Here is a 15,143-nt window from a genome sequence, read left to right as displayed (position 1 = left end):
GCCGGGCATCTCATTATCCTTTGCTGTCTTGTCCCTCCTCCCCCTCCCCCACCAGGCTGTGAGCTTGGGCTGCCATCTGGCATAGGGACACCAGTTTAATAATACTGCGTAGGGCCCCATAAATCCTAAGGACGGCCCTGGCACCATTTATTCAAAATCTCCACCTCCTCCTGTGTTACAATACACAGACTACTATGAAGCCTCATGTTATAGCTCTCATGTGCCTCCACACTGAATTATGCAAATCAAATACCTTCCTCCCCTTACCTTTTCACTGATCAGTTTTAGGACATGACATTAAAAGGGTACCACACTCAGGAATGGGCAGGGCCAGGTATCAACACAGTTACCTGACTGGTGTCATGTAGAATTGTACCTTGTAGGCCAGCCCACTGTGGCTGTCAAACACTGGATACAAAGGGGAAACAATAGGTCAGCTCAGTTTTCCCCTTATTCCTGTATCTTAGAACCCATAAATCATAAAACCTGGGATATATATTCTCACCTGGGAATCAAAGCCTTGGCCTCCTCAGCTGTCTCAGGACACAGATTAGCCAAACACGCCAATTCAAATTTATGGAGCTTTTTCTGGAGCAACAAACTGCAGAAAGAGAAGATGGTGAGAATATAGGAAAAATAGAGTGAAAAAAGCAGAGGAAAGAAAAAGAATGTAAAAGAAACTGAACTAATGACATGGTTCTGACAGATCTGTGAACAGGAATGGGGATGAGAAAAAGGGCAGCATACGTTGTATTTATTTTTTAATACAACCCCATTATTGCTAGTAAGAACAACAAATTATACACAATAACCCCTAAAGCCCCCTCCCCCCAAAAAGGGCTAGAAAAGTCCTTTCCATCTACCACAATCTGCTGTCATATAAATATTTATACCAAAACAGCTCTGGAGGGCTCTTGTTACCCACTCTACTACAGGAGTTCTCAACCTGGGGGTCATGATCCTTAAGGGGATCACAAGGTTATTACACACAGGTGCACGAGCTGTCAGCCTCCACCCCAAACCCTGCTTTGCCTCCGGCATTTATAACATATAAATATATAAATTAAAAAATATAAAAAAAAGTGTTTTTAATTTATAAGGAGGCGGGGGGTCACACTCAGAAGCTTGCTTTGTGAACGGGGTCACCAATGCAAAAAAGTTTGAGAACCCCTGTGTGACGTTGCATCCCATAATGCTTTACAGAAATATGCTTATGAGTGTAAATATGACATAACTGGAATATGTTTTATGCTAGATATGCCATGTAACATCTTTGCAAAGGTTATGTTCTTCTGCATGTATTCATCCTATTCATGTGCATGTACCATTTTTATATCTGAAGTTATGAGCATTGGCTCTATGCTTGTATTTAAAGTGTTTGCTGTAGAAAGCACCTAAGGCAGATTTGGTCAACATAGTGTGAAGGGGTTATTCAATTGGGAGTACTTGGCTAACAATGGACCTTTACAGATGCCATGACTTGTCCATGTGACTCCAAAACTCCATTTTGTAGCTGGATTCTACACAGGGGGAAAGAGCGGTTTCCACCCACAAGAGAGAGACTATATATGCCCCTGGGAAAATCTCTCCATTTTGTCTTCAGCTGGCTCAAGATATAGCCTCTTCTCCCCCCCCCCAAAAAAAGATGCCTGAAAGAAACTGGAACAAAGGACAGTACCTACAGGGGTGTGAGTGATTGCTGGACCCAGACTAGGAGGCTAGTCTGTCAAAGAAGCTTATTGGAACACCTCTGAGGGTGAGATTTACCTGCATTTAGCTTCCTATTGTATTAGGCTTAGACTTGCGTGTTTTTGTTTTATTTTGCTTGGTAATTTACTTTGTGCTGTCTGTTATTACTTGGAATCACTTAAATCCTACTTTTTGTATTTAATGAAATCACTTTTTACTTATTAATTAACCCAGAGTAAGTATTAGTACCTGGCAAGAGGCGGGAAGGGGGGACAAACAGCTGTGCATCTCTCTCTATCAGTGTTATAGAGGGCAAACAATTTATGAGTTTACCCCGTATAAGCTTTATACAGGGTAAAATGGATTTATTTGGGGTTTAGACCCCATTGGGAGCTGTGTTTCTGAATGCTGGAGACAGAAGCACTTCTTAAGCTGTTTTCAGTTAAGCCTGCAGCCTGTGGGGGTCGTGGTTCAGACTTGGATGTGCATTTGCAGCAGGCAAGAGTGTCTGGCTCAAACAAGGCAAGGTACTGAAGTTCCAAGCTGGCAGGGAAAACAGACTCAGAGGTAGTCCCAGCACATCAAGTGGCAGTCCCAAATGGGTTTCTATGACCCAACCCATCACACGCTGCTCTAACAGAACCTCACCAAGTCTCTCACTTCCCCAGAGAAACATGACTGAGATCTTTAGAGCAGTGGTTCTCAACCTGTGGGGCGCATGCTACCCAATTAGCACACAGCTGCAGCCCAGCTGTGTGCTAAAAATAATTTCGAAATTTGCCAGGCTGGTCATGCAGGTGGGCAGGGCTGACTGAGGGGGAGAGAGAGTAAGGTGGCTTGCAGGAGCGCTCCTGCCAACAGGAGGCTGGTGAGTGCCACAGGGGGCAGGACAGTGGGTCTGTGGGTAGGTTTGGGGGGGAGGGCACAGAGATCTAGAGTTTTGCTGGGGTATTATAGCACCCCCAGGTTTTACATGGGGCTCAGCTGCAGGGATCGAGTCTGGCTGCCCAGTCCCATGCACGGGTCCAGATCCAGCTGCAAGCCGCCCGTCCCTGCACAGTGGGGGTCCCGGGCTCCAGCCACCTGGTCCTGCACAGCATGGTCTGTATCCGGCCTCTTGGCCCCATGCAGTGGGGTTTCAGGGTCAGGCTTTGGCTGTGCAGGGAGGTTTCCTGAAGTCCAGCCACTCAGCCCAGCACGGGGGGTATCTCGCAGTCCAGCCATCCACGTGGGGGTCCGGCATCTGGCCCTGCTGCAGGATCCAGCTGCCTGGTCCCACGTGGGAGTCTGGGCTACCCGGCCCAGCACCCAGGGCTCTGCTCCTGGCCTCACTCTGAGCAGGGGCGCTAGGCACAGGGGATTGTTGAGAGCTTGGGCGTGCTGTGGTTCTCAGCTTGTGGCCCACATAACACACTGTGGTCCACATATGTGGCTCACGATGATAAAGAGGTTGCAAACCACTGCTCTAGACCAACCCTGTTCCTTGGAATAACAATAACTACCACGTTTCAACTTCATAATACAGCACACACATTATGTTCTAAATTCCCCAAAAAATCATCTTTCCTTGACTTTGCCACTCACCTGCGGACGCTGGCAATGGTCTCCCGGTTTTTGAAGCGGCTGAAGCGAGCCGTGTAGTTCAGAGTTTTCATGAAGACTTCTGAGAGCTCCTGCTCATCCTCAGCACTCTCATTCTGTTGTTTACGATGCTCAAGAAGCATGTGCACTTCTGAATTTAGAAGTGTCTCAGCAGTTTCAAATTCTGTATGCAAGTGAGTTTCAGTGTGAGAGAGGGATAAGTACATCAACAAAGAAGCCAATTTCTATATGCTTTGTTTTGTGCTTGGATATAGCTTTGAGGAGAAGGAAAATGAACCACAGCTTTGACTGTGAAAATCCTGTACTCCATGACCTGGAAGCCATTCCTAATGAGAATACAACTATAATTCCTCCAAGGCCACACAACTGGATTTACAATACTGAGTAACACAACTGGATTTACAATACTGAGTAGCACTCCAGTTATTTTTAACTTTCTGATCATATGCATTTAAATTATCAGCCCTATCTTTTGAGCTAATCATATTTTTGTAATTAATATTACTCAGTTGACACAAAGATCCAAAATAAAGGCAAATATTAAAGGACTAAAACTTTGAAAGGCTTTTTAAAAATTGGGTTTGTATCCTGCTTTAAAATAAGCCTTTTTTTTACTACTTATTTTTTAACTTAGAAAAATCAGAAATGGCAAGTGTGATCTTCTACAGTTTTGCTGAAGAGCTTCCGGGAGGTCTTAGGGATGTTTATTGCTAGCATCTTAATTAAAGGAGGAGGATGCTGAATGTTTAACAAAGGTTTCCTCTATTAGAAATGTTATTTAGTCATTGAAATTAAATAGGCATTAAAAAATCCTTTCCCCTCTCCATAGATCAACTTCTCTCTCTCTCTCTCTCAGCTCTTAGTCTGTAATCATTTCACTAATTCGCTTGTTGTCAAGAGTAACTACCAGAATAGACAGGGCATGAAATTCTAATGCTAAAAAGCAAGTAGACTGCAAATATTTCAGGTCTCTATTTACATCGGAAAAGCAAAAAAGAGCATAAGCCCAATTTTTTCCCCCTTTTGAGGACACCTTTAAGGAACAAATATAGCTATTCCAATATTAGCACACCTCTACCCCGCTATAACGCAGTCATAGAGAGCCAAAAATCCCTACTGCATTATAGCTGAAACCCCATTATATCGGGGTAGGGGTAGCAGGGCTCCGGAGGTTATTTAAAGAGCTCCGGGCTCCAGCGGGGAGCCCCGGACCCTTTAAAGCACCGCCGGAGCCCCGTTGCTACTGCACTATATGCAAACCCGTGTTATATTGGGTGGTGTTATAGCGGGGTAGATTCATTCAGAATATTTTCAATGAAACCCACTGGGCAATTGTAATCCCCGTTTCAAACCTAAACAGTTGGTTTCCAATAATAATAATTTGAAAATATTCTCACAGGCAGCCCACAGAGAAGAAAAACTAGAGTTCCTCACATCAAACCTAGGGAATATTTAATTGTGCCAGCTTGATACAGATCAGGGTTTTTTACATAAAGCGGTATGGACTGTCTCTTTGTCCTGTATTTGCACAGCATGGTACAAACAATAACAATAATAAAACTCCTTTATACACTGAAAAGCATCATATAATGGCATTTAAAGAACACTTCAAAGATGTACTCGGTCTGCTGGAATCAGATGGCCTGCTAGAAAAATGATGATTGAGCTACTGTCACGGCTGCCAGATTCCATATTTTTTTCTTTTTGAAATTACCCTGACTTTTGATGTACGGGGATTTATAATGATAAACGGCTCGGGAAATGTGAGGGAGCTCCCAAGATAAACTCTGGACCAGACAAGGGCCAGGAGGCCAAAACTCTGCAGGCAGAAAAAGAATTAGACCAGGAGCTTCACGTTCGGAGCTTTAATTCCTCAGGAGGCCAGGCACCGCAGAGGTTCAAGACCCAACTTTCAGTCGGATTGGATTGACACGGTTGGGTGCAGTAAAGTGGCCCCCGATTTCCAGACTCGTCTTTCAGCCCGGGAGCTGTTCCTTTTATTTACAGGGAAACAGATACCGGACTGGGGGAGGTAACCTGGGGTACAGCAGGGTGGAGAAGCCCAAGTTTTCCCCTTGCGCCCCATCCCCTGGCTCGGTGGAGTCTCCCCCGCCTGCTCCCCGGACACCCATGCGCCCCCCAGCTCCTCAGGGGGAGAATCTCCCCCTCCTACTCTCCAGTCGGCGTCCCCAGCACCCAGGAGAATCTCCCGCTGCTTCCTGGGCTCTCCCCCGGCCCCACGCACCTTTGGGGAAGACGAGCTGCGAGGCGTCCTCCTCCACGTCCGCGACCCGGACCTCGCTGCTTCCAGCCGCCATCGCTTCAGCCGGCCCGGCTTCCCCTCCGGAAGCGAAGGCTGCCGCGAGCCCCCGCCCTCCTCCTGTCTTGCGGCTACGCGGCCAGAGCCCGCTCTTCCGAGGATCCCGCCAGGGGGCGCCGCCTGCTGAGAGAGCCGGCGTCTCTCTCCCAGCTTCCCCCCAGGTTGGGCTGAGGCAGGCCAGGCCCAGGCCGAAAAGGTCCCTCACCCCATGTGGTGTGTCCTAGCCCAGCCCCGGCCCCCAGCCGCCATCTGAGGGGTGCTAGGCCCAGGCCACTCAGGACTGGGCTGGGCCAGAGGCAGGACAGAACTAACTCATTGCGAGTAGGGCCAGCCCCCCAGCACTGGACAATGCAGGGTAAACACCATTTGGAACCAGGCTTGTCCTGCAGATGGGGTTGTGCCATCAACTTCTCACCACAGGATGGCACCACTTCCCACCCAGCTCACGGCAGAGAGGATATTTCATGTTGTTGGCCTCAACATGCAGCAGGGAGTACTTGTGATCTTGTGCAGTAACCGCCAAGGATGCAAAGGGATCATTCTCCCTTGGCCAGAGCGTTGACTAATAGCTGTCCCATCCACTTGGACTACTCCATATAAGCAACTAGATCCACCCAACTGTTGCTTCTTTCTGCAGTCACTTACATCCTAGTTGGCAGAAATAACTGAGTTAATCAAAGAGCCTCTCCAAAAAGCAAATCCTCACTACTTTTCTTGACATAGTTTGGTTCAGTTGCATAGGAAAAGGTCTTGAAATGCATTTGCAGGGAAATGGACCCACCACCCTTCTTGACTGGTAAAAGCCACCAATGATTCTAGGAGCTCACTTTTGACCAAGGTGAGAGGAAATGCTTTCCGTTACTCTGACATATGCAATTGTCTGACTGGTGGCTCAGGCTCATGTTGATAATCTAACCTCCTATTGCTTATTTCTAATATCTCCTTCCAGGGCAAGATTATTGAGAAGATGCTGGTGAGCCAGTTGTAATTTGATATCTACCAGTATTTTAGATTACTTCCAGTTATGTCAGAGCTGGATATAGTATGTAGAGATTATTGGTTATATTGATGATCTTACATCCATACCCGTTGACCACATTGCACATATTAATAGTCTCTGGCAGTTGGTTGTGAGATGCTGCCTATCTTCGGGTTGTCAACCCTCCAGGGTTGTCCTGGAGTCTCCAAGAATTAAAGATCATCATGTGATAATCTCCAGGAATATGTCCAACGAAAATTGGCAACCGTAGCCTGTCCCTCCATTTGATGGTGAAATTCTCAGGGACTAGGCAGCAAGGTATTCTCAATGGTGGTCTTAGGTTTTGGGACTCTCTAACATCAGAAATCAGGTTGACCCAGAGATTGGGTATTAGTGAATTTTATTGCAAGACAATCTTTACACAAGTCCTCCTCCAATACCAGAGCTATAGCTACATTCTAGAGGAAAACAAACATCCTAAGAAATCCCACTGTGAATAGCAGCTTTAATAGAGGAGTAGAGAAGATTTTTCATGGATAGAATTTTCGTGCAACTTTTACATCTGTGAGGCCTACACCCTACAGTGATAGGTGCATTAGAAATATAGCTAGATATCTTATTACAAATAGTTAATAGTGATAGAAAGATGGAAAAGGTTAGACAAACATCTGTCAGGGATGGTCTGGATATACTTAATCCTGCCTCTGTGTAGGGGAAATGAACAAAAATGACCTGTTGAGGTCCCTTCTAGCGCTACATTTCTGACAGCAAACAGAATGGCTTTTCACCAAGCATAGTCCCAGAGTGTTTCTAGACTGATTTGCACATTATCTGCACTAGAAAGGATCTTACTCCTGGTGGAATTCTGCATCACTGCACATGCACAGAATTTATGTCCCCTGCACATTTCTTTGCTTCCCTGCAGAAAAATGACTTTCTGACAGGGAAGCAAAGGGAAGCTACAAGAGCAGTCATGAGTAGGGGACAGAACATGAAGAATTTTGTTTCCAAGTAAAGCTAAAGGAAAAATTTTAAGAAGGTAAAATGTAACTTCCCAAGTTGGAATTTAGCTAGTTCGCTGTGATTAATACCCCACATTTTGTGGGGAAGTGCCTTGGGATGTTAAATTACCAGAAGAAGTCAGGACCTTGATTTTAAGTTTCCTCAAAAACAGAATCTCTATACGCAATGTCCCCTATTCCATGCCATGCCAGTTCAATGCTGACTTGGAAGAGTGCCACCAAGAGATAACTAACAACTTCCTGGCACAGTTTTGTGTTTCCTGGAGCCCTTCCATTTAAGTACCTAGTCAGCCTAATCCTGTTTAGCTGGCAGGATCCAATGAGACTGCTACCCATGCTCGTATGACTTCATATGATCATAACACAACCTTAAAAAAAAAAGAATGAGTTGCTGTTATTTCTAAAGAATCAGAAGATTTAACTGTTCACCTGTATAAAAATGTGCTGCTTCCTACAGAATAGTAAGAGCAAAGTATTTAAAACTTGCAAAAGGGTAGGCTGTGAAGTTATGCATGGACCAATTCAAAATGTTTAAAGCATCCCATCTGGATAAATGAATGAGGTGGGGAAACTGATTGGAAAGTAGTTCAGATTGCTGAACTGTACAAGTAGAAAGACATTCCAAAAGATTGAATTAAAACATTTAAGGGGAACATCTGGCTAATTAGACAATCTCCGTTACATTTACAATGAAACAAGAAAAGAATCAATGCCAGTTTGATCAGGGAAGCTTTTAGAATGCACTTGGAATCATGGTGACTTCTCAAATAACCTATCTGCCAAGAGCATCAGTCTTCTCAGAACAGTAGGTACCTCATGTAGTTATGAATTTTGCATGATTCTTGTCTATGTGTCCTCTCCACTGAGCTATGTGGAAAAACTAACAGAAAGCAAGACCCTTGTAAAGGTTCCTAGCTACAGGTGAAGCAGCTATAATGATAGGAACAAAGTGATAAGCTCCTCTTGAGAATATTCTTGTCTTTTTATTCTTGTAGGATCCAATAAATATCTTTCAAAATTATATCAGTAAGTGTTGTTCATCCTGTGAAGCAAATCAAAACTGATTCAACAAGAGAGGGCAGGTGGCTCATCTTTAACATGTGTTATTCAGGGAGAAAAATAAAGTGAGATTTCAGATTCATTTGGTGGTCATGTGCTAAAATAGAAACATATTCAAGGAAGTTAAAGAACTTACCAAATATAATTTACCAGTGGACCCACTGTTCCTATTGTTCAGTCTTAGAGTGGAAAAAAAACAAGCAGATACTGACCACTTTCAGAGACAAGATATTGAACTATATGGACCACTGGTCTGATGCAATATGGGCAATTCCTAGCTTCCTAATGTTTGAAACAAATTAGTAACCCATTTAGTAGCAACTAGCTGTGCTACCACATCTCATTGGAAGAAAAAAGGATTATCCAGTAGCATCGTGGCTTAATACAATTTGGGAAATGTTGGTGATAGGAAAACTCCTTTATCAAAATAAACTAATATACAGAAATTCTGAAAAGTGGTTTCCTTTTGTTGAATTAACAAGTAAAAAATCTCACCACCCTAGAAGTCAAGCCCAAAGTTACTTGATTTTTGTTCAGTAATTTGTGACAAATAGCAACTACTACGATCTTGTTTAGTAAATGCCATTTGGTATTGTTAATGTTATGAAAACATTACCTTCTTAAAAGCAAAAATAACTTAGAGAGGGAAAAATAAGAGGATTACAATATCTAATTCTTAAAGATCTCTTTTTATCAGATCAGCAACATTTTAGTAAGGCTTTTGATAGTCGCACATGACAGTCTCATAAGCAAACTAGGGAATGATGGTCTAGATTAAATTACTATAAGGTAGGTATGCAACTGGTTGAGAAAACATACTCAGAGTAGTTATCAATGGTTAGCTGTCAAACTGAGAGGACATATCTAGTGAGATCCCAAAGGGTTTTTTCTGGGTCTAGTGCTGTTTAATAATTTTAATTAATGACTTAAGTAATGGAGTGGAGAATGCTTATAAAATTTCTGGATGATGCCAAGCTGAATGGGCTTGCAAGCATGTTGGAGGACAGGATAAGAATTTAAAACCACCTTGATAAATTGGAAAATTGGTCAACAAGATAAAATTCAGTAAAGACAATTGTAAAGTACTACACAGTGAAAAATCAAATGTTCAGTTACAAATCAGGGAATTACTGGCTAGATGGTAGTATTACTGAAAAGGATCTGGAGGTTGTAGTGAACATTGAATATGAGTGATGCAATTGCTGAAAAGGCTAAAAATTCTGGGGTATATTAACGGAAGTGTTGTATGAAAGACACAGGAGGTAATTATGCCTCTCTACTCAGTACAGGTGAGGTCTCAGCTGTGCTATGTCTAGTGCTGGACACCACACTGTAGGAAAGATATAGACCAAAGGTCCCCAACATGGTGCCCACAGGCACCATGGCGCCCACCAAGGCATCTATGTGTGCCCACCTACTGGCCGCCAGACAAGCAGCTGCCGAAATGCTGCCAAGAAGTGGCAATGTCAAGAAGCGTTGCCGCTGAAATGTCGCCGATTTTATCCCTCTATCTGTGTGATGAATTAATAAAGAATGCGTGATTTTGAAACAATTTATTTCCTCTGCAAGTGGTGGTAGACGGGGTAGGGGGAGGGCGGTTGGCTTACAGGGAAGTAGAGTGAACCAAAGAGGCGGGTTTTCATCAAGGAGAAACAAACAGAACTATCGTACCATAGCCTGGCTAGTCATGAAACTGGTTTTCAAAGCTTCTCTAATGTGCAGCACATCCTGCTGTGCTTTTCTAATTGCCCTGGTGTCTGGCTGTGCGTAATCAGCGGCCAGGCGATTTGCTTCAACCTCGCACCCCGCCATAAACATCTCCCCCTTACTCTCACAGATACTGTGGAGCACAATGCAAGCGGCAATAACAATTGGAATATTGGTTTAGCTGAGATATGAGTCAGTAAACTGCGCCAGCATGCTTTTAAATGTCCAAATGCATATTCTACCACCATTCTGTGCTTGCTCAGCCTATAGTTGGACAGCTTCTTACTACTGTCCAGGGTGCCTGTGTATGGCTTAATGAGCCATGGCATTGGGTCCCCAAGGATAACTATGGGCATTTCAACATCCCCAACCGTTATTTTCTGGTCTGGGAAGTAAGTCCCTTCCTGCAGCTTTTCAAACAGACCAGAATTCCTGAAGACGCGAGTGTCATATACCTTTCCCAGTCATCCCATGTTGATATCGGTGAAACATCCCTTGTGATCCACCAGTGCTTGCAGCACCATTTAAAACTATTCCATGCAGTTTATGTACTCGCGGCCAAGGTGGTCCAGTCCCAAGATAGGGATGTGTGTTCCGTCGATCGCCCCACTGCAGTTGGGGAATCCCATTGCAGCAAAGCCAGTCACTATGACCTGCACATTTCCCAGAGTCACTACCCTTGATTAGCAGCAGCTTAGTGGATTGCTTTGGCTACTTGGATCACAGCAGCCCCCACAGTAGATTTACCCACTCCAAACTGATTCCTGACTGACCGATAGCTGTCTGGCATTGCAAGCTTCCAGAGGGATATCACCACTTGCCTCTCAACTGTGAGGGCTGCTCTCATCTTGGTATTCTTGTGCTTCAGGGCAGGGGAAAGCAAGTCACAAAGTTCCACGGAACTGCCTTTACACATGTTAAAGTTTCGCAGCCACTGGGAATCATCCCAGACCTGCAACACTATGTGGTCCCACCATTCTGTGCTTGTTTCCTGGGCCCAGAATCAGCATTCCACGGCATGAACGTGCCCCATTACCACTATGATGTCCAAATTGCCAGGGCCCGTGCTTTGAGAGAAGTCTGTGTCTATGTCCTCATCACTATCGTGATCACGCTATTGTTGCCTCATCTGCTTTTGCAGGTTCTGGTTCTACACATACTGCAGGATAATGCGTGAGGTGTTTACAATGCTCACAATAGCAACGGTAAGCTGAGCAGGCTCCATGCTTGGCGTAGTATCGCGTCTGCAGGAGAGCAGAGTTGCAGCGGAAGCAGTTCATGACGATGGATGCCATGAGAATAGAGATATTTATACCAACCATGAGGGGACCTGCACAGTGGATTCATGGCATCAGGAGAGCAGAGTTGCAGCGGAAGTAGTGGAGGACGATGGTTAGCACCACACATTTCCTGAGGAAGAACTCATGTTCCTGGGAGCCCATAACAGACAATATGGGAGAAATTTGCTATCGAGACATGAGCAGGAGAGCAGAGTTGCAGCGGAAGCAGTGGATGATGACAGGATGCCATGAGAAGAGATATTTATACCAAACGATGAGAGGACCTGCGAGTTTGATTCACAGCACCAGGAGAGCAGAGTTGCAGTGGAAGCGATGGTGGGATGGTTAGCAGTCCTACTGCACCGTCTGCTGAAAGTAGTATGGCATCTGCTCAGAAAAAAGGCGTGAAACGATTGTCTGCCTTTGCTTTCACGGAGGGAGGGGTGACTGACAACATGTACCCAAAACCACCCCTGACAATGTTTTTCCTACATCAGGCATTGGGAGTTCAACCCAGAATTACAATGGGCAGTGGAGACTGCAGGAACTGTGGGATAGCTACCCACAGTGCAAAGCTCCAAAGTCGATGCTAGCCACTGTACTATGGACGCACTCCGCTGACTTAATGCGCTTAGTGGGGATGTACACAATCAACTGTATCAAATCGCTTCCTAAAAAATTGACTTCTATAAATTCAGCCTAATTTTGTAGTGTAGACATACCTTTAGATTTAACCTTCTTCTCCAGCATGGTATTAATTTCTTCATATTTAAACCCATAATCTCATCCAGTGCCATTTCCCTCAATGGCTGCAATGTTCACACTAAGGGATGTGCACTTTTCTTGCTCCAGATGAGCAGCAAGTCACAGCACCAGTATGTTGGGTGGCTTTTGTGACTTTATCCACTCAGTAGCCTCTGAAACCTTATTCACTTGGTTCCCAAAAATTCAGCTCAGCTTCAAACTTGTCCCTGAGGTTTCTTTATTGGAATACAGTTAAACTACACTTAAGTTGATTAGGCGCAAGGGTAGAGGGTGGTATAAGGCAAACCACATATCTAAAGGCATCCCCCCTTTGCCGCACAACAGCCAGACCTGACGTTTGTGATGGATATGTCAGACCTTGGATTGGGTGCTCATCTAGGGGACCTCAGGGCTTGTGGTCAGGAGCAGAGCGGTTGCTCCATATCAATGTGATGGAGCTCAGTGAGGTTCGTTTATCCTGCCAGACCTTTCACGCCACTTTGAGTGGTCACAGCATGACAGTTCCGATGGACAACATGACTGCCATATTTTACATAAACAACCAGGTCAGAGTCCATTCCTCACCCCTCTGCCATGAGGCTCTCCTCCTCTGGAACTTTTGCATAGCCCAAGCCATTCACCTCAAGGCATCATATCTCCCAGGGGTGCGGAAAGAACTGGCGGACCATCTCAGCATTTCATACTGCATGCATGAGTGAACGCTCACAGTGGATGTCGTGTTTTCACTCTTCCGCAAGTGGGGATTTCCCTGGGTAGACCTGTTTGCCACCAGGGGCAACGCCCAATGCCCACAGTTCTGCTCGTTACAGGGCCCCAGCCTGGGCTCAGTAGCAGATGCATTTGCAATCCCGTGGGGAGGGGAATTGAAATATGCCTTTCCCCCGCTTCCTCTGGTGCACAAGGTCCTGCTCAAAGCGTGCAGGGACCGGGCGGCAGTCATCCTCATTGCCTCAGTGTGGCCTCGCCAGCACTGGTTCACCATACTCCTGGAGCTGTCCGTGGAAGCCCAGGTAACCCTGCCCCTACACTGGGACCTCATCACGCAGGACAGAGGGTGACTCCTCTACCCCAGCCTGCAATCACTACATCTGACAGCATGGAAGTTCTGTGGCTGAATGCTTTGAAGGGACGCTCTGGGTGGGGTGGTGGTTGAAGGGAAGAGGGAAGAACAAGGCCACACTACACTTCAAAACTTATTGAATGCCAGCCTTCTGTTGCTTGGGCAGTCCTCTGGGGTGGAGTGGTTGGGTGCCTGGAGCCCCCACCCCCTTGTTCTTGGGCGTCTGGGTGAGGAAGCTATGGAACTTGGGGAGGATGATGGGCGGTTACACAGGGGCAGAAGCGGCAATCTGTGCTCCTGCTGCCTTTCTTGCAGCTCCACCAGATACCAGTTTGATCTCCCAGTAGCCTCAGCATTGCATCCTGCCTCCTCTCATCTTGCTCCCGCACCTCTCTTCTCATTTGTCCCTCCTGTCCTCGTGTTCATTTTCTGCTTTCCTGGACTCTGACATTGTTTGCCTCCACACATTCTGCTGAGCTCTTTCAGTGTGGGAGGACTGCATGACCTCAGAGAACATTTAATCGCAAGTGCATTTTTTTCGCCTTCTTATTTGCGCTAGTCTCTGGGACGGAGATGATAGGGGGAGAGTCGAAACATTTGCAGCTGTGGGAAGAAAAATAAGGAGGCCTGGTCTACACTAAGGGGGGGGAAATCGATATAAGATATGCAACTTCAGCTATGAGAATAGCATAGCTGAAGTCGATGTATCTTAGATGGTCTTAGAATCACTTACTTTGTGTACTCATGGCGTGGAATCGACGGCCACCACTCCCCCATCAACATTGCTTCTGCCTCTCGCCGAGCTGGAGTTCAGCAGTTGATGGGAGAGCAATCAGGGTTTGATTTATCGCGTCTACACAACACATGATAAATTGATCCTGATAGATCGATCGCTACCTGCCGATCCAGCAGATAATGTAGATGTACCTGGACAGTAGTATTTAAAAAGACACATTTTAGAGAACAATGGGTAGACTCTTTCACAGTGAACCAAGCGGTTAACATTACATAAGACATGTGCTTTCGGTACAAGGTCACATTTGCCACTTTATATTGAGGGCCTGCCAGTTTGTTGTGAGAGATCACACATGCAGGGCCAGGCAACAGAATTTGGCTTGCAGACAGCCATGGTAAGCCACAGTCTTTCAGCCTCTTCAACCTTCATAACATGTGGGAATGGTTTCAAACAGGAGCACCCTCCTTTCCCATACCAAGCACCCATTGGGTTGGCCATTTAAAAGGAGGGCCTATACTGGCTGCGAATGCATCCCAAGTCCTCAGGGCAAATTAATCATTAAACACTCTTGCTTTTAAAGCACGCATTATATTGACAAAGGTACACTCACCAGTGGTGCCTTCTGGGGCTTCATGGTCTGTGAGCCTGTCTTGGGAGGGTATTGGCTCCAGGGTGATAAACAGTTCCTGGCTGTCAGGGAGAATGGTTTCTCCGCTTGTGTGCTATACGCTATCCTCATTCTCCTCCATGTCGTCATCCCCAAAATCTTCATCCCTATTGCATGAGACTCCCCCCTTGCAGGTGTCCACAGGCAGGAGGGCGGTAGTGGTAGGGCCCTTCCCTAGAATTGCATGCAGCTCATCATAGAAGCAGCATGTCTGGGGCTGTGATCTGGAACTGCCGTTTGCCTCTTTGTTTTTTTGG

General features: G+C 45.7%; 1 protein-coding gene across 1 annotated transcript in view; it reads right to left on the bottom strand.

Annotated features, from left to right (window-relative positions):
- Positions 1-5,659, bottom strand: part of POLR2D (RNA polymerase II subunit D) — an 8,116-nt gene extending 2,457 nt beyond the window's left edge. The window contains exons 1-3 of the mRNA XM_032764796.2: positions 5,537-5,659; positions 3,274-3,454; positions 506-601 (exon numbers count right to left, since the gene is read on the bottom strand). Of these exons, the coding sequence (XP_032620687.1) occupies positions 506-601; positions 3,274-3,454; positions 5,537-5,609 (350 nt within the window). The 5' untranslated portion in view covers positions 5,610-5,659. The remainder of the gene's footprint in view (positions 1-505; positions 602-3,273; positions 3,455-5,536) is intronic.
- Between the last annotated feature and the right edge of the window lie 9,484 nt (positions 5,660-15,143).

This window comes from Chelonoidis abingdonii, chromosome 8 (assembly GCF_003597395.2).
Source record: "Chelonoidis abingdonii isolate Lonesome George chromosome 8, CheloAbing_2.0, whole genome shotgun sequence".
NCBI lineage: Eukaryota > Metazoa > Chordata > Testudines > Testudinidae > Chelonoidis > Chelonoidis abingdonii.
The sequence above is the reverse complement of the archived record's forward strand: the minus strand, read 5'-3'. Positions and strand labels throughout refer to the sequence as shown.